This window comes from Eurosta solidaginis, chromosome 5 (genome assembly GCF_040869045.1).
Source record: "Eurosta solidaginis isolate ZX-2024a chromosome 5, ASM4086904v1, whole genome shotgun sequence".
NCBI lineage: Eukaryota > Metazoa > Arthropoda > Insecta > Diptera > Tephritidae > Eurosta > Eurosta solidaginis.
In genome coordinates, this window is record NC_090323.1 from 106,522,968 (window position 1) to 106,545,447 (window position 22,480).

Genomic DNA, 22,480 nt, shown 5'->3' on the forward strand with positions numbered 1-22,480 from the left:
GCACAAGAGACCGAATACAAAACGTCCGTTGAGGAGAAGAGGGCACAAACATATGCCACGACAAGGGTAGATCATGTAGATATTCTCGACCGTTTTTCAAATTTACCCAGGCTTTAAAGGTTATATCCTATGTTAGGAGATTTTATAAACGAACTCACCCAAAAACTAAAGCAATGTTCCACGAAAGGTCGTGTTTAATCTCAGCCGATGAGATTAAGGCAACGACTCAAGCATTAATACGAGTCTGCCAGAAACAATTTTACGGGACAGAATATTTAAAATTGAAAAATAGGGAACATATCGATCGAAAGAGTGAAATACTGTCACTCAACCCATATATCGACAAAGATGATATTATTAGAACAGGGGGGCGTCTAGGGGCTTCAAAAGACATGTCATACAACGAGCGGCATCCGATCATCTTGCCTTACAATTGTAGGCTGTCTGGCCTTACAGTTTGATGGCTCATCATGACTCCCTTCATGGCGAGAACCAGCTCATGCTCCGTCCTATTCGAACCCAATACTGGATACCGAATGTCAAGACCATGATCAGAGCCATCATCCACAATTGCAAAACCTGCATTATTCACCGAAAGCAGGCACAGTCCCAACTTATGGGTACCCTTCCCTGCGAACGGACTACTTTTACCCGCGCGTTCACCAATACCGGGGTAGACTTTGCGGGGCCTTTCGACATCAAAAGCTACCGCGGCTGTCAAAAGGCTACGTATGCCTTTTTGTCTGTTTATCCACTAAGGCCATTCGCTTGGAGGCCACTAGTGACCTCAGCACCCTATGCTTTCTCGCAGCCTTCTCGCGTTTTATTGCGAGAAGAGGATGTCCGAAAAACATCTACTCCGACAATGGTACAAACTTTCTCGGAGCATCAAGATCTTTACGATCCGAATTTAAAGCCTTCCTGGCCGAAAGTCGAGACAAAACAGTCTCAAAGTATAGCCATCAAGCATTGAGCTGGCATTTTATTCCCGCCGCCGCGCCACATAGGGGCGGCCTGTGGGAAGCGGGAGTGAAGAGCTTCAAGAGCCACTTCAAAAAGAGCGCTTCTCCCCACAAATATACTATGGAGGAGTTCCAAACACTTTTGTGCAGGATTGAGGCGTGCCTCAACTCGCGCCCTCTCATTCCAGGGTCGAATGACCCAACGGACCTGGAACCACTAACCCCAGGACATTTCCTAACGGGCAGCCATCTTCTGGCGCCGCCAGAACCGGATGTGAACGAAAGTCCGGCCTCCATAACAAACAGATGGCAGAAGCTCAAGGCCCTCCATCAAACCTTCTGCCAGCGATGGAAAACCGAATATCTTTCCGAGCTTCAAAAACGGGTGAAGTGGAAATACACAAAACAAAATCTGCAAGTGGATGATCTAGTTGTCATCAAGGAGCACAACTTATCTCTCAATGAATGGAGGTTAGGTCGAGTCGTCAACGTACACCCCGGCGAAGACAACCGAGTTCGTGTAGTCGACCTCATAACCGAGAAGGGTCAAGTCAGACGACCTTTGGTCAAACTGATCCTTCTTCCAACGGAGGAGATGGACTGCGAGAAGACCCAGAGCTCCTCATAACCATCCCTCCGTTCCTCGCCCTCTTTTCCAAAACGAACTTTCTATCGCGAATCCAAAACCGCCCCTTCCGCCCCCCCCTTCTTCACAGACTTTCGGTTGGGTATTCCCACCGAGCTCATCTCGTCACCGTAAGAGCATAATCTATCCACTCCGCTACCCCTACGCCGGGACTCACCGTGGGAGGCTCCCACTACGGATTCCAAACCACCCTTCTCACTTAGTATTCAATAGCAGAATCCGCGGACTCACCACGTGAGCAGACAATTTCCAAATCACCCTATGTAATCCAGCCTCCACGTGTGAGGCTCCCGTGGATTCCAACCACCCTGGGCACTCAGTGCCAACCCCGGAATCCTCGGGCTCATCACGTGAACGGACACCTAACACTCTATACTCCTACATATGGGCTCACCGTGTGAGGCTCCCACTGGAGATTCCAACCCCCCTAAGGCACTCGACCCTTTCTATTTTTTAATTTAAAAAAAAAAAAATTCACAATGTGCCACAGCGGAATCCCCGGGCTCGCCACGGGAGTAAACACAATCTCCTACACTTATGCTCTCGCGGCGACGGACACGGGGGAAGCCCTAACAGAAAGACGGAAGAGTTCCGTCGAGAAAAAGGGATGTCCGAAACCCCAGCACTCATGCACCGCAACGAGGCCAATCAACCACCCTAATGCAGATCCCATCTGTCACAGAAAACAAAGGCATTCGGCCCATTAAATTTTTAAACAAATTTCAAAAAAAGTCAACGCAAAGTTCACTCGTTCACCCAAAACGAGGCCATCCAACAATCCTAACGCAGATCCGCTATCTGCTACAGAACCTACAGACATTCGGCCCATTATATTTTAAATTTTCAAAAAAAACATCCCACAATTCACTCGCTCACCCCGAGCGAGGTCACCAGAACCCTCATGCAGATTCGCATCTGCCACAGAACATCCAGACAAAGCCGTTGCATATGGTCATTGACGCTTACGGAATTGTTCCGATAGGAATACGATAGAGAAAGCGTGAATACGCCACATCATATAATCGACAATTACACGATTTGGTGGACGTTCCAACAATGGACCTAAGCATCGAAGAAACTAGGCACTGATAGATTGACAGGTTCACCTTCTGTTACTTGGGTTTTGGAAGGCAATAGGGATAGGCTTCTTGTAACTGTTTTATGGCGCGAAAATTATAGAGCTCATTGGTGTTGCGACGTTTTTCAGCAGGCCCGGAGATATTGGTCAATGCGATTTCGAAATCAATCGATTCACGTAGCTCCTTCGCTGCACGTTCCTTCTTAGCACCAAATAGTACAGCAATATCTACATATAATCCAAATAAGTTGGATTAAAAAATCGTTGGACATACTCAGAATTTTTTTCGGCGGCACCCAATAAAACCCAATAACACCCAATGAATTTTTGTTGCCAATAAAAAAGGAGGAACGCGTTGATTCTATGCGCTTTTCATCGGAGTATCGCAAGGACATACTTTGTTCGATACTAAAATATTATAAAAAGTTTGCTGATAAGTCTAACAATTCACAACGTTTCTCTGCTGATAAATACCATTGGTCTTGCATCAGCTTACCCACAATACTTGAAGTTACGCCGTGCTCCTTAGAGCAATTGGATCCAACAGCCCAATTGAACATTCTTGAAATTGAAACAATTTTTCATGCACTTAGACGTTTACTTGCGAGTAAATTTAAATATGGCGCATTTACAACTTTACGAGGCTTCCGCGAAATTATTGGCCCTAAAATTGTAGCCGCTCTACGCCGTAAAGATTTGGCAGTGACACATGCTGCAATCGATATGATAAACTCACTATTGCATTCAGTGAATAATTAACTGCTAATAATCATTGCAACAACAAGTTTTTTCAATTAGAAGGAAAGTTTTCTAAGCGGGGTCGCCCCTCGGCAGTGTTTGGCAAGCGCCCGCGCGTACGTCTGCCATGAGAAACGCTCAAAGAGGACTCATCTGCCTTGCAGATGTTGTTCAGAGTCGGCACAAAAGAAGAGGAGCACGACGCAAATTGAAAGAGAAGCTCGGCTTAGAATCTCTTCCGAGGTTATCGCGCCTTACATTTGTCTATAATTACGCAATTCATAAGAGTGTATTCAAGCACAATTTTAAGATTTGGATTGTTTTCAGGGTTTCCACTATAAAATTGGACCACATACGGCGAATAGGATACCTTGTGAATTGCCTAAATTATTTCTTAGCAAACGGCTCTTAATACCGAACTGTAATTACTCGAAATTGCATTTCATTAACATTTGCGCTATTAAATAAGGAAAATTTATGAAAATGTTCGAATTCATACTCTGGCCCACTGTGTCAGTAAACTCCTATTATTTTCAAAGTCTAGGCAAGAGGTTTTCCTCAGCCTCTAAAAGTGCCGGCGACCTTTGTGGAGCTGTCGTTGTTGAATTTGTTTGTCCAGATGTTTAGGGTCATAACCCATAAGAATATTGATGCAGTCACTTAACCTGCTCCTCCAGCAAAACTTAACGTTAAATTTAAAATCAAAATATATAGTGAAGCTATACACGATATAACAATTGCTAATGAGGTGGCAAAACCTTTTAATATGTTATCAGCATATTCAACAACAACAGCAACAATTAGGCCATCACCAGCTTGTAAAAATATTAAATACCCCATAAATAAATCATAACCTACATAACGAAACATGTTAGTATACCGAATGATATACTCAATAAACTTCATTGTGCATTACGCATCCATACCGATATATCGGCACCTTTAAGGATTTTTTTTTTCCCAAAATATATACCGGCAAACCCGGATCGAAAACAAGCACCAAGTGCAGCCCATAAACCAAGTAAACGATTTTGTTCACGACCGCTTGTTTGTTCTTTACCACCAACCTTATACTAATTTCACACAGACGGCTTATTGAATAATAAAGGCAATTTTCTACATTAAGACGCTTATTGAGCTCAATCTTCCCTACAAAATTCGAATCTATTATTATTTCATTAGTAGCTATTCGAATGCCTAATGAAGTCAAAAGCACAATGCAACTCTGTTGGCAGCATTCCGCTTCCGTTTCCGCTTCTTAGTTTTCAAAGCAAATGTCATTGTCTGCATGGCGGAACGATACAAGCTGATTATAACCGATTTTGACATTTGTCCATCGAATTTACAAGTACATAGAATTTTTTTTGTTTGAAGGTATGTCACCATGCTCCCACCTTGTATCGTTCAGCCATGATTGTCTGTCTCATCCTTCATACTAATCGAGCAGTTACTTCTGTGTGAAAGCAAAAAATTTACGATTTCATTAGCAGTTGAAATGAGATCATTAAGTTTCTGTGTGAAAACAGTATTAGTCTCGTCGACCGTTTGTGCTAGTTGTACCATAACAACGCCTGCAATTAGTAGTACTAGCGCACCCCATTGTGTCTGGATGAGACGCCGACGCAGTATGATTACGGCAAACATAGCTGTGGTGAGTACTTTTAGTTGATAAATGACTTGATAGGTAGCTGCATCCAGATGCAGAAGCAGACACGTAAATTGACTCTATTGCAACTTTTGTGTATTTACTATAGATAAAACGTCTTTTTATATAAAAACTTAACGCGATTCTTTTCGAAAAGTTCACAAACAAATTACTTCATGAAAGTCGAGTATAAACTATTTTATTTACTTTTCCATTGCCATTAATTTGGTACTGCTTGGCAAAATTCAGCATTTAAAAATACTTAGCAAACCTAGAATTACAAATATCTCTACATGTTTAACCTTGTTTTTGTGCCAATTCACGCGCCTTAGCGCGCTCCAATTTAGCAATGCGTTCGAAACCCTTAGATCCGAGAATACCACCTCCCAAGTGCTTACGGATCTCATCATGACGATCATTATAATTCGTCTTTATTACTTCCAAAAGCTTAGCAAAGTTAGCCTTATCGTTGGCCTCGACACTTGTCAGCGCCAAAGCTGTGCAGGTCTTGCATCGCACCAACAAACCCAAACGGGCATTGCCTTTCACGATGCAATAAGGTACACCCATTTTACGGCAAAGAGCAGGCAAAAGCAGCACCAACCCCAATGGATCAACGTCGTGAGCAATTACAACCAGCTGTGCTTTCTTTTGCTCCACAAGCTTGGTCGCGGTATTTGTACCAGACCGCACGAAAGTGGGCTTCTTCTTGGGCTGTACATCCTTGCCATTGACTTTAGCTTCCGCAATCCTCTTCAAACGTTGCTTTTTAGCGAGCGCCGATTCTGGGCGGCATTTCTCCAAAAGTTTGAATGTTTTTACTGCTGTTGTTTTATCTAAAGTTTGGCTAAATTGATGATTTGGTGGAGGTTCCTTCAAACGCTTTTGCAAAGCAGCCTTTTGGCGCTGAACACGAATATATTTGGGCCATTTTACAAAACGAGATAAGTCACGTTTAGGTTGGACATTCTGGCCTATGCCGAAATTCTTGGGACGCTTTCGAAGAGCTGGTTAACCACCTTCTTTACAACAGGTTTCTTGACGGCCAACGGTGCGGGCGCAACTTTCTTGGTAACTGGCTTCTTCTTTGGCCTGGGCTTCTTCGCCACCATTTCAGATTGCTTTCTGAACGCGATGTAATTGAAAAATTTGAAATTGAGAGATTTTAATAGCTGCTCAAAGTTAAGGGCTGCTTTTCTCTCTGCTTGTCAAAAGGGTACTGCACCCTGCAAAAATCGTGTGACCAAAAACGCACACAAACACACGAATTTTTGACAGGGGTGACGATTTGGAATGAAAATTCTTCAAATGAAATAGCATGTTGACAAATTTAGCTTTCCCACAATGTATCGTGCTCTCTCGCACCTATTACTTTAATAGGGATAGCAAAATACGTAATTTTTGCGTGCAAAAAAATTCGCCATTTCTAATTCAGCAGAGACAGCAAAACATTTGGTGGTCGAAAATTTTTTCAATTTTGAGAGTTTTAAATGGAATATCTCCGGAAATATTTAAAATTAAAAGGGAGTTCTCCAGATCACATATATATATATTTTAAAGCGCGCAAACTTATAATTTAAAAGTAATTTGGTGTTAAAGTTTGCAAATTTCTATACAAATTTTATATGTGTATACGTATATATATGTGGCAGCACAGCTTTGTAATGTCATCAATAAAATATATGTATATATATATATATATATATATGTGCATGTTGCTACAAAAGCGCGATTGATTTAATAAAAACATTTATAATAAGTGAAAACAATGCAAAAATGAAATGTGAAATATACAAAAATGCAATTTAAGTTTATCGTTGCCAATTTATATAGATATGTATGTGGATTAAGGTTTTGAAAGATGTGTAAATTGTAATTTAAAGTTCTATAGAAATTTGTTAAATTTGCAAACTTTAACAACAAATAACTTTTAAATTATAAGTTTGCGCACTTTAAAATATATATATTTGTGATCGGGAGAACTCCGTCTTTCATTTGATACCAAGTTTTACCCCGAACTCGGGGGTGCTATTCTAAAATTGTCCCAAAGTCTTTAATATACAATGATTTTTGCTGTTTATTTCGACAAAAATTTTGATTTGATTTTTGTGCTCATCGAAAGAATTCACAATTATATAGCACCATGCCGCGAATAATGATAAAAGGTGGTGTGTGGAGAAACACTGAGGTAAGCATTCGACGCGACTGGTTACTCTTGGCCGTTTATTAACTAAATTGATAACTTTCAGGATGAAATCCTCAAAGTAGCTGTAATGAAATATGGCAAAAACCAGTGGTCACGTATTGCATCACTGCTGCACCGCAAATCTGCCAAGCAAAGTAAGGCACGCTGGTACGAATGGCTTGATCCTAGCTTAAAGAAGACAGAATGGTCACGCGAGGAGGATGAAAAGTTTTTGCATTTTGCCTAATTAATGCCAACACAATGGCGTACAATTACGCCGTTTATTTCAGAGGGTTAACTGGTACGAATTGTTCACACCAAATTGTTAAGTACAGGATTCGCCACGGGTAGGTGAGGTTGGCAATCACAACCCCTTGAATTATTTTGGTCGGCAGGTATGCCGCGGATATATTCTTGGCAGTTGTTATTGATGGCTTTTATGATGCCACCAACACAACCTGGACAGACGCCAATGCTCAGTCAACCACCCAAGCCGTGTCAACCCCCAATACCCGGACACGTCCGGAGGTCCTGGTTATAATGTATGCTAATACAACTAATAATTTACAAATTTGCTGATGATTATTTTTGTGTTATTTTCTTTAGCAACCACCCGCACCTGTTACTGGTAAATATCAACAGCCGCAACAGTATGATCAAGCCCAACGCCGTTTAGATCCCGATCAGATGACAAATCCGATAAGCGTTATCATTGAAAATCAAAATAGCGCTGGTGGTGCTTTTATTACTAATGAACAGGGTTTATTACCACCATTGGTGACCACAAAATATGTGGTAGAAGATGAGGGTAACTCCTCGCCACGTTACGTTAGGTATCGATAATCGAAATTAATGTTTTGTTTGGCAATTACATTGATCTTTCTTCTTTGCAGGTCGTCTTTGTATTGCATACCTGCAACAGCTGATTTATTAAAAACAACAGCTTTGTCCATTACACTTACCGCCTCACCAATGGCACGAACGGTTGAGGGTGAATATGAGCCACCCATTGTAAATTTTGGTGAATTGGGTGCAATTAGATCTAATCGTTGCAAGGCTCAATAGCAACTTGTAGATGCTGGTCGTCGTTTCCAATGTCTAATGTGTAAAGTAACAAGAGATGGTAAAAAAAATCTTTCACTTTTACTTGTGTTCATTGATCCATATTTTTTCTCAACAGTGCCAACTGCATATTTCCAACATTTGGGCCATACCGGACAGCGTGTCGATAAATATGAACGTCCTGAACTTGTATTGGGTACATGAGTATTTGTGTAAAAAATGCTTGGGTACCGATAGCTCTCATGGTAAACCTCAACTCATATCCACACCAATGCCTCGCATTCAATTGGGTTCACGTAGTATGGACAAGCATATTGTTGATTCCAGTGGTAAGGCCACAATTTCAAATGATGGGGCAACCATTATGAAACTATTGGATATTGTGAATCCAGCCGTAAAACTCTAGTAGACATCGCCAAATTTCAAAATGCTGAGGTAAGTTTTTTGTTATATTAGAATGTGTAGAATAAAAATGTTTCTCTTATCAGGTCGGCGATGGCACCACTTCAGTAGTACTTTAAGCAGGTGAAATCTTAAAACAAGTTAAACCATATGTTGAGGAAGGCGTGCATGCACGTATCATCATTAAAGCTATACGTAAAGCATTATAATTATGCATGACCAAAATATGGCATGGCTGTACATGTGGAAGCGCCAATCAAAGGAACAACAAAGTGCTTTATTGGAAAAATGCTCTGTCACAGCAATGTCCTCCAATGTCCAAGAGTATCAGAAAATTGTTAATGCTGAATGGCGTCTCCTGTACAATAAAATAGGTAAGTAAGGCGCCAATGTTGTGTTTTCTAAACTACCAATTGGTGATGTTGGTACACAGTATTTTGCAGATCGTGAAATGTTCTGTTAGTGTACCAGAATAATATTTGAAACGTACAATGAAAGCTTGTGGTGGAGCTGTTATGACTACAGCTAATGATATTAATTCAAGTGTTTTGGGTCAATGTGATTACTTTGAAGAACGTCAAGTTGGTGGTGAACATTTCAACATTTTTCAAGGTTTGATAGTGGGTTTGACATTAACTTCATTTTTATAGTTTATAATTATTTATTTTTTTTTTTTTTTTTGGGTTTAAAATAGATGGCAAGGAGCAGTGCTCCAACACAGCCAGGTTATCCCTCCTTTTTCGTGATAAATCTCCTAGCACTTCTTGTAGTGCTTTGATGTTCTTTCAGTATGTATCATATGATTAAGCCAATTCGGATGTGTTGTCAACTTGCTTGACATGCCAGTGATCAAACCAATATTGACATGTGCTTTTGCGTGTATTTTTTTTTTTTTTTTAATTAAACGAATATTTAGCGCGGTGGACGGTATAAAACCGCACCAAATCAAAATAAAATTTAAAAACTTAAAAATTAGCTTCAATTTTAATTAAAAAATTTGATAGTTGTGTTATTTTGCTGATATCCATGTTGTGAAATATTTCCTTAAAATTATTTATAATTATTTAAATGTTGCGTTAATGCTAGAACATATACATTGATTTTACGTGGCGGTGCCGAACAATTTTTGAAAGAAACTGAGCTTCGTTACATGATGCTATAATGAATGTGCGGCGTACAATTTTTTTTTTTTTTTTTTTTTTTTTTGAATATATATATTTGCAATCTATTCATAGAACAATAAGCAAATTATTTAACAATGGGAGTTTGACTTGTATTATTGATCTACAGTGAGGTCAATAATAATACAGTGACAAATGTACAACGTACATATACATATGATAACATATACATATTTAGATGTAGAGAAAGAAAGAATCAATTAATTAGTGTTTGATTATTATTATGTTTTACTTTTTTTTTTTTTTTTAGTTAGTTTCTAAACGGTAGGTCTAGAACATGATGTCTTTTAAGCCTTATGATTTCGTTGGTTTCATCTAATAACGTAATAGCCAGCAGGTTGTCATGATAGCTGATTCTGCGTAGGTATGCTGCACTGAATCTATTAATTTCATTTTTTATAAACGGAATATTTAGATCTGAATGGATGGCTTTATTTCGGCGTACAATTAAACATGATTCTGTTGTTGCTGGTAATTCAAAATACAAATTGAAAAAAATTTCTAATCTTAAATTGTTAAGTAAAATTATGAAAAGATTGTGTCCAACTCCGGAAGAAAAAACTATAAAATTTGTGTCAGTGAAATGATAATTATTGCTTTTGGTTGTTAGTTTTGAGGCATCGTCATCGAGTTCCTTCTGATCGTATATGCCGGTTCTTTTGCATTCTTTTACATGCATAAAGTGCCGTTTAAGCCTTCCTCACCCTCTCCTCCACGTTGAGCTTCCATGACAGCTTACTGTCTAGGATCATTCCTAGATATTTTGTGCAAGGTTTCCCCGTAGGGTCGCCCCTCCTAACTTAGGCCTGGTCCAATTAGGGACCTTTTACCTCTTTGTAAACAAGACCATATGCAACGTCATCTGCGTAAACCGTAAGTTTTTCTGGTCCCTCGTAGAATCCCCTAAGCAGTTGGTTAATGACCAGCGTCCACAGCAGAGGTGATAGCACCCGGAGTGCCCCTGTCCACTAATTTCGTGGCCGCGTACAATCCCCATTGCGATGTAATCTTACTGCAGTTTAACATGCAGTCGATCCATCTGGGTAAGGCTGGATGTACTTTAACGTAATTAAGACCATCAATAATCGCCCATTTAGAAAGCCCCGGCAATGCTTAAGAAGACTTCTAGAGCATATTCCTTATATTCCAGGGCTTTTTCTATGCTTATTACCACCCTATGCAATGCGGTGTCTACTGACTTGCCTTTGGTGTACGCCTGTTGTTTTGTGGAGAGCAGCTTTTCATCCACGTTGGACTTTATGTACACATCTATCAGCCTCTCAAAGGTTTTGAGCAGAAATTATGGGTCTCTAATCTTTGGGATACACGTGACCGATCTTCCCCGCCTTTGGTAGGAAAGCTACACGAGCAGTTCTCCAAGAGTGCGGTACATAATTCAGTTTATGCACCCATCGAATATTATTTTAAGCCATCCCACGACCGCCCTACTTGAAACTTGTAGCATGGCCGGACATGTACCATCTGAGCCCGGCGATTTCACCACCATTACGAGGTCCTCAGTAGTGTAATTAGGCAGCATATATGAATGCAGCTGTTTCCTTACCATTACTACAGCTCGCACCCGTCCTTCCGTTTGCGCATAGTAAACGCCAAATCCGCGCGCGCTAAGTCCAGAAACCTTTCCTCCCGATGGAAGCCACGGCTCCTGGCTCAGCGCGTTAGGAGGAGGAGTTCGCTCGACGCCACTTTACTGTGTTGGAGGTTTATCTGTATGACTCGCAGTACCAATGGGCTGCTTGTCCCCCTCCAGCACCTTCATCGTGACGTCGTCGTCCTCCTCTAGCCCTTTTGGTTTAGAATGTTCGAAGCCCCCTTCAGCCTCTTGTACCTGTTGTGCCGGGTGTTCCTCTGTGCGACCCACAGCACCATCTGGCTGTTGGTCCCCTTCTAACACATGCGGGGTGACGTGGGCTACCTCCACCTGTCTTTTTTCCCTTAGGCTTTTGAGGTTCTTTTCGACGTCCACCGTGTTAGGACTTTAATACCCGCGACTTCTTTTCCTGAGTCGCATATACATTTTGCCTGTACCTAAGGACATTTTTCCAAGCTGCGCGTACAATATATCCTCCGCCTGCTTGTTTATTTGGAAGATGTATAACTAACCTTCGTCCGTAGGCCGAGATACAGTAAGGACCTTCGAATCCTGTGTCGGTATGTTCGGATTCTGATTCTGCAAAAGTCGCAGTGTATCCTCCGACTTCATCACGCATGGTATCCATACCTTAACTTTTGTTACCTTGGGGATTTGCGCTTTATCCACCATCTCAAAACGAGCGTTCGTGCCCTGCCTTTGGAGGTTTGGAACCACTTCCTCCAGCCATCGCAAGCTCGCGATGTTGTCGCACGCTATCATCTTCATACCATTATACCATCCCCCGAATCAAAGGTTGGAAGGAGCTTACTTGGTTATTCCCGCATCATCTTAAGCATTAAGCTAATAAGCTCCTTTTCTACAGATCTGGAGATCGGCTAAGACCTCACACCAACGACGATTTTCGTTACAATTGATAGTGCATGCTCTCCAAGATGTAGATCCTGATCGAAAGTCACACCCAAAATTTTAGGTTGTAAGACAGTCGGTAGGGTAATGCCATATGGTCGACATTTGGCGCGGTCATGTTTTAAATAAGGTCACCGACGATTTGGTTGGTGACAATCAGGTTTCGCGAGGCGACAAAACTGGAGAGATTGGGGAGATAGCTGTTTATTTTATTACAAAGCTCATCGATGTAGGAAACAATAACATAGGCGTAGAAGCAATAGTGACTCCTGGTGGTAAAGGTAGCTATTGATATGTAGAAGTTAAGCAGAAGTTTGAATATGAGTTTTTTAAGTTATAGCAAAAAAAGCGTTGAGGATTTTTAATATCTTACCAGGTACCTTCGTACATGTTTCTAAGAATGGAGAATAAAACCTATTCAAACTCAATTTTCACCAGGACAAAGCCGCTGAGACTTCGCTATACTTTAACATACAATACGTTACCCCATTTTAGCACAACTATCATTTTTTGATTTTATTAAATTTTATAAAATGTTTCTTCCTCTACAGTTCTATTTCGGTATTGGATGGTAAATATGGCTTTCGCATTTTCTCCATCAATAACTGTGAAAAGGTGGAAGAAACCTATGCGTGTAAATCTCACATATTATCTTCGTCGAGCGTTTCTTCAATAGCTGTCTAGTGGTGATGGTGACAGCAGAGAAACCCAACTGTTTACAAATGTTACACTTCAAAAAGAATCAAAATATCTGCCATTGCGCCTACGGCTCAAATACCCACAGTATATGAATGAATCGATTGCACCTAATTGTCTGCCTAACGGATAGTATACATATTCATCAAATCGAAAATATTGCACCAAACGAACTGGGTCTGAATACTGAAACAGTACACATATTCAAAATCGATGAGGAGGCTGTGATAATGGTATAGGGTGAGTTGTTGAATAACATACGAAAACCACTTTAACCCATCTATATATTTGCATTACAGCTAAAGCGTTACAAACAGCAAAAATTGCTGGCGCCAAGCAATTGGAAAAGGCAGTGAAGCTTTCATCACACCGTACGGATGGTGTAAAGTTAGAAACTGCTGTTGTAACAGCTGCCACCGACACAACGGTCATCTCTACTTCGCCGAGTAGCGGCTCGTCCGACTATCTATCGAAGACAGTATAATATCTTTTGCCAACACAGGTTAGCGATGTGCATGCACAGGAAATGATTTCAATTGGAAAACAAAAATCAATTAAGAGAGTTGATTTATTATTAAAGTATTTACTTTTCTTTATATCAACAGTATTAATTTAAGTTGCAATATCACGTACATATATAATAAGGGAAGTGATACGATTGCTGTCGGAATTAGATTTGAAACCAATCAATACTCCTGCTATGGGTTGTAGAATTATTGTTTGAATAATTAGATTTAGAACAATAATAAGTCTGACTTAATTACAAGTCGTACATTTTTAAGTTCATCAATTATGACAGCAATCGGATTCCACGACACCTTTGAATATTCTTGATCTTAAAAAAGAGTAAACCTAATCTGAATTTCTACTAAGCTTTAAGTTGTAGATTATTCAAATAATTGGAGTTTTTTCTAAAGCTTAAAATAATTTTCTGCTCGCTTAAAAAAGATTTCAATTGGAAAACAAAAACCAATTAAGAGAGTTTATGTTATTATTAAAGTACTTACTTTTCTTTATATCAATTGTATTAATTTAAGTTGCAATATCACGTACATATATAATAAGGGATGTGATACGATTGCTGTCGGAATTAGATTTGAAACCAATCAATACTCCTGCTATGGGTTGCAGAATTATTGCTTGAATGATTAGATTTAGAACAATAATAAGTCTGACTCAATTACTAGTCGTACATTTTTAAGTTCATCAATTACGACAGCAATCGGATTCCACGACACCTTTGAATATTCTTGATCTGAAAAAAAAAGAGTAAATCTAATCTGAATTTCTAATTAGCTTTAAGTTGTAGATTTAAATTGATTCAAATAATTGCAGTTTTTTCTAAAGCTTAAAATTATTTTCTGTTCGCTTGGAAAAGATTTCAATTAGAAAACGAAAACCAATTAAGCGAGTTTATTTGTTATTAAAATACTTACTTTTCTTTATATGAACTGTATTAATTTAAGTTACAATTTCATGTGCATATATAATAAGGGATGTCGTGATACGATTGCTGTCGGAATTAGATTTGAAACCAATCAATACTCCTGCTAAGGGTTGCAGAATTATTGCTTGAATGATTAGATTTAGAACAATAATAAGTCTGACTCAATTAATAGTCGTACATTTTTAAGTTCTTCAATTACGAGAGCAATCGGATTCCACGACACCTTTGAATATTTTTGATCTGAATTTATACTAAGCTTTAAGTTGTAGATCATTCAAATAATTGGAGTTTTTTCTAAAGCTTAATATTATTTTTTTGCTCGCTTAGAAGAGATTTCAATTGGAAAACAAAAACCAATTAAGCGAGTTTATTTATTATTAAAGTTCTTCTGTTTTATATGAACTGGATTAATATAAGTTCCAATTTCATGTACATATATAATAATATTGAAAATAATAAATATTGAAAATTCAATTTTTTTGGTTCATATTTTATTCATATGGCTGCTCCAGGTAGAGTAAATCTGCAGGTAAAATTCACGTTATATGGCGGTTATATAAATGGTAAAACCGCAGTAAAATTGATTGTCAAATGACTCGAAAATGTAGAGTGAAATGACGGAAAAATTACCGCCATTTGACGAGCATTGTGACGTGTGTGAGCAGCACAGTACTATGCTCACATCCTATAGGTGGGAGCGGAATGCACTATCACATTAATAGGAACGAAACGGAAAATTTGGTCACAAAACCTAATCCGCCCATGCAAAAATGACTATGAATATAACCGCTGCAGAAAGTCACAATGACCGTAAAATGACTAGTAAAATGACGTGGAGCGTTTTTGCAGGGCACGTATTGTTGAAATTTGTCAATTCGCATATGGGCAGTTGTCAGACAAACAGCTGCTCAGTTGGTGCTGCCGGCTGGAATGACGACTGTTCTCTGCATAAGGCAACTGGGGTGTTTTACAATTAGGGCTGTATAGGCAAAGAGGGAACTTTTAGAAAAATTATTTGGCTGCGAACGTTTACGTATGGACATACTCTTGCGCATGATTATTGAACCTTAATTACCTTTGAAATGTACCCACCAGCAGCAGATTTTAGCCAATTTCTTAAGCAATAATGATATCAAGAAATCGAAGCGGTTTGCAAATTTCAAAGGAGACATTTCAAATGGTTTGTATTTTACAGGTTAGGAATATTTGCACACCCAAGCACTCAAAAAAAAAAACATTTCGGTACAACCGGTATTTTAATATCTTACCCACTTGCAATTTTGGGGCCAGTTTTTGCTTTGAATTATGGCAGCGTGCCGGCGATGATTCATTGGCCATAGCGCTGTTTGTATGCTTTGTTGGTAAGGATTCAATGGGCCCAGCTTCTGGGGTAATGCTCACTCGGAAAGTGCCGACATTTTTTCTCGAGATTTCTCCCGTTATCTCAAATGTTTGAGGAGCCCTTTCCGCAGGCAGAGCAACTGGTTTTTTGATTGTCTTTGGGCGTACTTTCAGCGGGTGCTGCTGTTTTTGGGGCGCACTGCTTAAATAGATACCTGAAACGAAATAAAAAAATAAAGAGGAAATTAGTAGAGCTGTACAAGAGGAAGATATTATAAGAATTTATCAATATACTTACCAAACCACGTTATACTCGTCCGGATGAAAATTTATTCAATATGTGTGTATCCATATTTCATGAATGAATGACATTTCTGAATGAGCAAAGAAAGGTTGCCACTCGTACAACATTTTCCTCCGGCCGTGAACACGTTGGAAGCGATCCACGGGAATCACGATTCGGATCCTTAAGCGCAACAAGTCCGATTGTTTAGGACGCGATCTCCTACACCTCTTGTCAACACCCATGGTTCGGGACACACAAGACGAACCGGAATCAATAAGTGGCCGAAGACCGTAATTCCACTTATTTATATAAAAAAAAACGATATTTAAGAAGTATCGATGATAAAGCAAAATTTGTTTCTGGTAGATAAATCGAAATAAAAATATAATTTTTTCATTTATATCGCATAAAATTTTGCTGTCCAAACATTTTTTGTGGCGGGCAGGAAAATTGTTGGTTTTTAGCACCAACAACACAAATAACAGCGAATCAAAAGAACCCACGCTGTACACTTTCTACCCGGTTCGGTACCAGAATGTGCGAACCGAAAACCGTAAATGCTAATTTTTCTGCAGCACTAGTGTGCCCATGGCTAACTAAAACGCTACCGGGTGACACAAAATAAACAAAATAAGGCACTAAAGACCCAGGCACATAACGTGCAGGGAAAGAAGCCATGCACATAATGTGCGCCAAATATTTTTTTTGCAGCAACAGATGTCTTTCCCCTACACACGCGCTAATAAAATTTCCTAACCTCGATAATCAAATTAGGGCCTACTCGCCACCGAACGCGTGACACTGCATAGAATGACTCGCTACGCATCGTTGCGCAAAAGAACCGAACGCCAGGCCGGTCGCTACCCCAAGCGGTGCCCTCTATGTGACGCTCAACATCCCATTCGCTCGTGTACTGTCTACCGGGCGAAGACCCCTCTACAGCGGTTGCGCGAGATCATCCGCCTTAACTATTGCCAAAATTGTTTATCGATGGTACATCGCGCTAAAAATTGTTCCAGCGCCGGCAGGTGTCGACGATGTGGTCGACCACACCACACCACACTACATTTACCCATGGAAGATCTTCCACGACAGCCAGAGCCCTATAAAAGTTGGGCACAGCAAGTGGAAGAGGAGGAAGATGAAGAGCACGAAATGATACGGGCATCTAGAGAGAGTAGGTCCCACCACGCAGGAGAAGAGACGGATTAAGTGCTATCCATTCACGCTCCAGAGTCAGCTTTTTATCGCGACGCACCGGAAAATCACCAGCCAGAAGCAACCACAAAGTCGCCACAACCGTACATCGGGGGATCGGACCCACGGCCGTTCCGACCCCTGTTAGCCCATGAAAGACGGAGCCAGAGTGGCGCGGAACCACTGCCTTCCCGCTCACTCAATGAACGACACACGCAAAGTCATCCAATCAGCCACGAACGTCGACTGGCCATTCGGCCACGCCAGCGACATCGCACGAGTAATTCCACTCACAACGACAGCAACCAAGAGCGTAGACTGACCCAACGGCCGCGCCAGCTACCTCTCCGTACGACATTGCGTAACGGTAATCCCATCAGCAACACTACCTCGGGACCCATCTTGCGACCGATGACTAGTCTTACGCCAACTGCGATCGTGAAGGTGGAAGCCGGGGGGCGATTACATCTTATTCGTGCACTTATTGATGCATGCTCCCCCCGCACAACGATTGACCGCAGCCTGGCGCAGGACTTAGCACTGCCGACCACCCACGCCGCCGGAGAGCTCGGCTGTTTTATCCGATTCCGCGGGAAATACGGAAACAGCAAGACAGTGACGACCCACGCGGTGTGCATCCGCAATTTTCAGCGTCAGTCCATCGCACAGTATCGGCTCCAGCACAGCGACTCCCTACGAGCATATCCGCATGGCAGACCCGCAGTTTTATGCCTCCACACCGATCCGGCTGGTCCTTGGCGCCGACGTATATGCGAGGTGATAACACCAGGAGTTTGCCGCCCTCGTTCGGACCCCTGCTCGCGCAGAGCACCATATTCGGGTGGGTGCTCTCGGGAACCCAGCCGATCTGACTTTCCCGCAGGAGCTAATTGAAAAGGTTTTTCATCTTCCTAACCTCATTCAGTTAAACCCAATTAAACATTAAAACCCTGTAATCGGGTGGGTACTACTACACCTTAGGGGTTACTTTTTATTATTAATATTATTATATATTCATTACGGCCAGAAGCCTAATTCGTAAATTAGAATATATTACAGGTTTTATTTATTTATTTATTTATGGAGTGAAAAAAAAAATCTTTTGTTTCATACGTAGCCAGCCTGGAGTCTTCAACATGTTAGCCTATTGTTTAAGTTCATACATTTAAATAGTACGTTTTTTTAAATAAATGGAGTCTTTTTTAAACGGTAAGAAATATCAACACATACATATATGTATCTTCTTCCTGCTTTTCTTTACCCTAGCTTTAGGCAACCATGGCTCGTCAACCTCTAACCAGGACGGGAAGAGTGGCGAATGACCGAGGCGTCAACACTCATGCATGCACGCTATGCAACTCATCGTGCGTGTTGCCAAGCCGGCGGACTGGCCGTCGTTGGGTTAATTTAGTTATAAGTTTTTTATTTTTTCTCTTCTTTACGGTCGGTGATCCTTGGAGGACTGTGAGGTTGCGTACCGAAAGGGGGCGGCATGTTTAGGCCCAATCCCTAACTTTCACTTGATTGGCGACGCCCCTCCCTAATGTTTTAATAATATTTCCAGCCACCCACACTCACGCCGCATTTCTGTGCATGCATGCACATGCATGCGGTTCACACACATGCATGTGTGTGTGTGTGTGTGCAGGTTGTCAGCACCCATGCACGTATACGTAAGGGTGGTTGTGTGAGTGGCTTTTCCCCTCCTTAATAACAGAGGACTTTTTTCGCGGCTTAGCGGTTGTCATTAACGGCACAACCGGCCTCTTTCTCGATTGACCGCCAAGCAGTTCACATCGCCCAGGATCACCATCGTCATTTTGCGACATTAAGGTAACCTTACACACATTGTATATTTTCTTACACTCTAATTAAAACACTATTATAACGAGGAAATCCTCTTTGCGTTTTTCTGCTCTGTTTTATTTCGAGTGAACCATCAATCCCGATATGAACCCGTGTGCGCCTACCCACTGCCGGTTTCAGACGCACCCAGGCCGAACATCTGGGGTTCTTAATGTTTGTTTGGTTGACTTTTATTTGTTAACCATTTACTTTATTACTCCATATGTATAAATTCAAAATTGGTACAAGTTTATTTCAATAGCTCACAAATTCTTAGTGCTGACAGTGGTTGTTTTTCGATACTTTTTCATTTATTGTTCGTAGTGCTGATAGTTAGTTCGATACTTCTCCACTTATGGTGTGTTCACATGCCGGATGGATAAGTTGGGATTATACATGCCGCCCCCAATGCTGGACTCAGCATGATAAGACGGTTGCAATTGGACCTGCATGTGTAACTACAGGTGAATTAGAAAGAATAAGCATGTGCATGAGTGTTACATTAACTGAAGAGAGTATTGTTGAGGGGAATCGGCAATCGGAAGATCTTAGAGACTAATCGTTTATATGTACCATTCTGTGTGCGAACCGTCACTACAAGGACTAAATTGTCTGACCCAGGATGAGTTTCCAGAATCCGACCCAGCTGCCATTGATTTGGTGGTAAGCGGTCGTCTTTCACCACAACAAGCTCATTGATACACAGGTTGGGCTCCTCACGACGCCATTTCGGGCGTGATTGCAGGTGCGAGAGCCAATCCGATGACCATCTGTTCCAAAAGTGCTGAACCATACGCTGGAGCTCAAAGTATTGCGTAGACAGTGTCTTGTTATTTGGAGCCACCTCAGAGACTGACAGTAGAGCGGCGCCGATCAAAAAATGTCCGGGCGTTAAAACAAATAAATCATCCGGATCCGAAGTGAGTAGGCACAGGGGCCGTGAATTTTGGCACGCTTCGACGTGTACTAATACCGTTGATAGCTGCTCGTATGTAAGTTTTGCTGAGCCTATTATTTCAAATGATGTTTGACGGACTTCACATTCGCCTCCCAGAGTCCTCCGAAATTGGGTGAATGAGGTGGATTAAAATGCCATTGAATATTTTGGGCTGCTAGCTTGGGAACAATGCCACGCTCAACATTCTCAATAAATTGTCTAGAATTCGTCTTCAATAGGGTGTTTGATCCGACAAAATTCGTACCACAGTCGCTATACAAGTCACGGCTAAGGCCACGAAGACCTATAAAACGCTGAAGTGCCCATAGGAAATGTTCGGTAGTCATGCCTGTGACCGCTTCTAAATGCACAGCTTTTGTAGCCAGACATATGAACAGCGCGATGTATCCTTTATAAACTGTAGTGCCCCGATACCTTGATGCTTTTAGCTCTATGGCTCCTGTGTAGTCTACTCCTGTTAAAGAAATGCACGTTGTAGCGGATTGACTCGTTGTGTCGGCAAATCTCCCATTAATTGCGTGGCTGCTTGAGGCTTATTACGGAAGCATCGTATGCAACGTCGTAACTGACTTCGGACCGTTTTACGAGCGTTAAGGATCCAAAATTTTTGTCGGATATTGGCAAGAGTTAATTGTACACCGCCATGCAACGTATTATCGTGGGCATTATTAATTACCAAGTTTGTAAAATGATGATTGCTTGGCAAAATGAGAGGATGCCGTTGACCATACGGTAATGCTGCCTGTTTGAGACGACCACGTATTCTCAGATCCATCTTATCGTCGACAAATGGGGTTAAGCTGACTAGTTTGCTACTCGCTGGTAGAGCATGGCCAGCCTGAATTCGAAGAATATCCGGTCCAAACGCTTCGTGTTGCACACACCGTACAATCCTAAAGAAGCTCTGTTGAAGTTCCATTGTAGTAAGTGATCCCGCTCTGCGGTTTTGAATATTTTCTGGGCGTATATTGTGAGTTGCTCTCAATGTCCATGCGGTAATACGTATGAGTCTCGAAAATGACTAGAAACGTTGTATGAATGATTGTTGCGATACTGTCGAATTCACAGTTACCTTGACGGGTTTCTTTTCCGTGGTTATGGCGTCAATATGTAGTTCGCACATCGTGGGGTTAGGCCACGTGGAATTGCTTTGTCGGAGCCATGGCGGGCCATTTCACCAAAGATTAAATGCCTGGAGCTGCAGTGGGGTTAATCCCCGGGTCGCACAATCTGCTGGGTTATCAAATGTACTCACGTGATTCCATTGACTTGGTGCACTCACAGCTAGAACTTTGCCGATACGATTTGCGATGTAAGGTTTCCATGGGTTAATGTCGCCTTTGATCCAATAGAGAACGACCGTAGCGTCCATCCAATAGTAGATTGGCACAATTCTGCAGACAGAGCTTACCGTCTTCTGTGCCCAACTCGCTAGGTTTGTGGCTAAGACTGCTCCACATAGTTCCACGCGTGGTATGGTAATCGGGCTCGTAGGAGTTACTTTACTCTTGGCCGCGAGCAGATGCGTGTGGGTTTCGTTATGGTTGTACTCAATTCGAGCATAGACGGCGGCTGCATATGCGACTGAAAAACCATCGCTGAAGGCATGTAGCTCCACTGATCTTACAGTTTGCCGGGAATATTGCACCCATCGTGGTATTGTGATCGACTTAACTAGCGGTAATTCTGCAACGAACTTCAGCCATGGAGTCACTTCCGCTAAGGATATCGTCCATATAGATGGCATGCAGTAAAACCTTTTCGGCGAGCGGAAAATTACTCCTTTCATCGTGTGCTAACTGATGGATAACCCGAATCACAGTATACGGTGCGGAAGCGGTCCCAAAGGTTACCGTGGTAAGGCAATATTGAATATTTCCTTCTGTATTGCGCCACAGGATGCGTAGTAGATGATACTGAGCGTCATCCTTGTGTACGTTTATACAGCGATACATTTTTTGCACATCTGCAATAAAGACGTAAGTGTGTAGGCGCCACTTCAAAATGACTGAAGGCAGATCGTTTTGTAACGACGGCCCGGTGCTAAAAGGTCATTAAGTGAAAGGCCATTGGAGGTTTTTGCCGAAGCATCGTAAACGATTCGAACCTTAGTCGTAAGGCTTTCGTTCTTCACCACTGCATGATGGGGCAGAACACATGATGTTACGGTGGGCTTATTGGCCGCATTCATTTTATAATGTTGATCCTCGCTTGTGGTTGCTAGAGTAATTTGATTGAGAGGGAAATAATCCTCTATTCTGTCCGTGTACTTATCGCGCAAATCAGGATC

General features: G+C 41.5%; 1 protein-coding gene, 1 long non-coding RNA gene and 2 pseudogenes across 5 annotated transcripts; 1 reads left to right on the top strand and 3 right to left on the bottom strand.

The window, feature by feature from the left end:
- Positions 1 to 4,084: 4,084 nt before the first annotated feature.
- Positions 4,085 to 5,290, bottom strand: LOC137254247 (UDP-galactose translocator-like; annotated as a pseudogene).
- A 1-nt stretch (position 5,291) lies between these two features.
- LOC137253740 (large ribosomal subunit protein eL8-like) lies at positions 5,292 to 6,551 on the bottom strand (annotated as a pseudogene).
- Positions 6,458 to 15,037, top strand: LOC137253741 (protein transport protein Sec24C-like). Of its 4 annotated transcripts, none has more exons than XM_067791168.1 (9): positions 6,458 to 6,651; positions 7,120 to 7,257; positions 7,319 to 7,796; positions 7,861 to 8,087; positions 8,148 to 8,377; positions 8,435 to 8,751; positions 8,805 to 9,092; positions 12,972 to 13,356; positions 13,416 to 15,037. In XM_067791168.1, exons 4-5 carry the CDS (start codon positions 7,942 to 7,944, stop codon positions 8,317 to 8,319), a joined length of 318 nt encoding a protein of 105 aa, XP_067647269.1. In that variant the 5' UTR covers positions 6,458 to 6,651; positions 7,120 to 7,257; positions 7,319 to 7,796; positions 7,861 to 7,941; the 3' UTR covers positions 8,320 to 8,377; positions 8,435 to 8,751; positions 8,805 to 9,092; positions 12,972 to 13,356; positions 13,416 to 15,037. The 4 variants fall into 4 exon arrangements, with proteins under 4 accessions (XP_067647269.1, XP_067647268.1, XP_067647270.1 ...); XM_067791169.1 differs by having other exon boundaries at positions 6,511 to 6,527; XM_067791170.1 differs by having other exon boundaries at positions 6,516 to 6,527; positions 7,209 to 7,257.
- On the bottom strand, positions 14,871 to 21,263 carry LOC137253742 (uncharacterized). Its single transcript, XR_010953876.1, has 3 exons — positions 19,252 to 21,263; positions 16,203 to 16,489; positions 14,871 to 16,119 (listed from the first exon to the last, which is right to left on the bottom strand). It is a non-coding gene; the product is annotated as an uncharacterized lncRNA (long non-coding RNA).
- Positions 21,264 to 22,480: the final 1,217 nt, after the last annotated feature.

Bases quoted from the DNA above. Each gene is read 5' to 3' on its own strand.
- LOC137253741 (XM_067791167.1), top strand. From the start codon at position 7,942: ATGACAAATCCGATAAGCGTTATCATTGAAAATCAAAATAGCGCTGGT. The intron at 8,088-8,147 runs GTATCGATAATC...TCTTCTTTGCAG, and splicing joins TCCTCGCCACGTTACGTTAG to GTCGTCTTTGTATTGCATAC.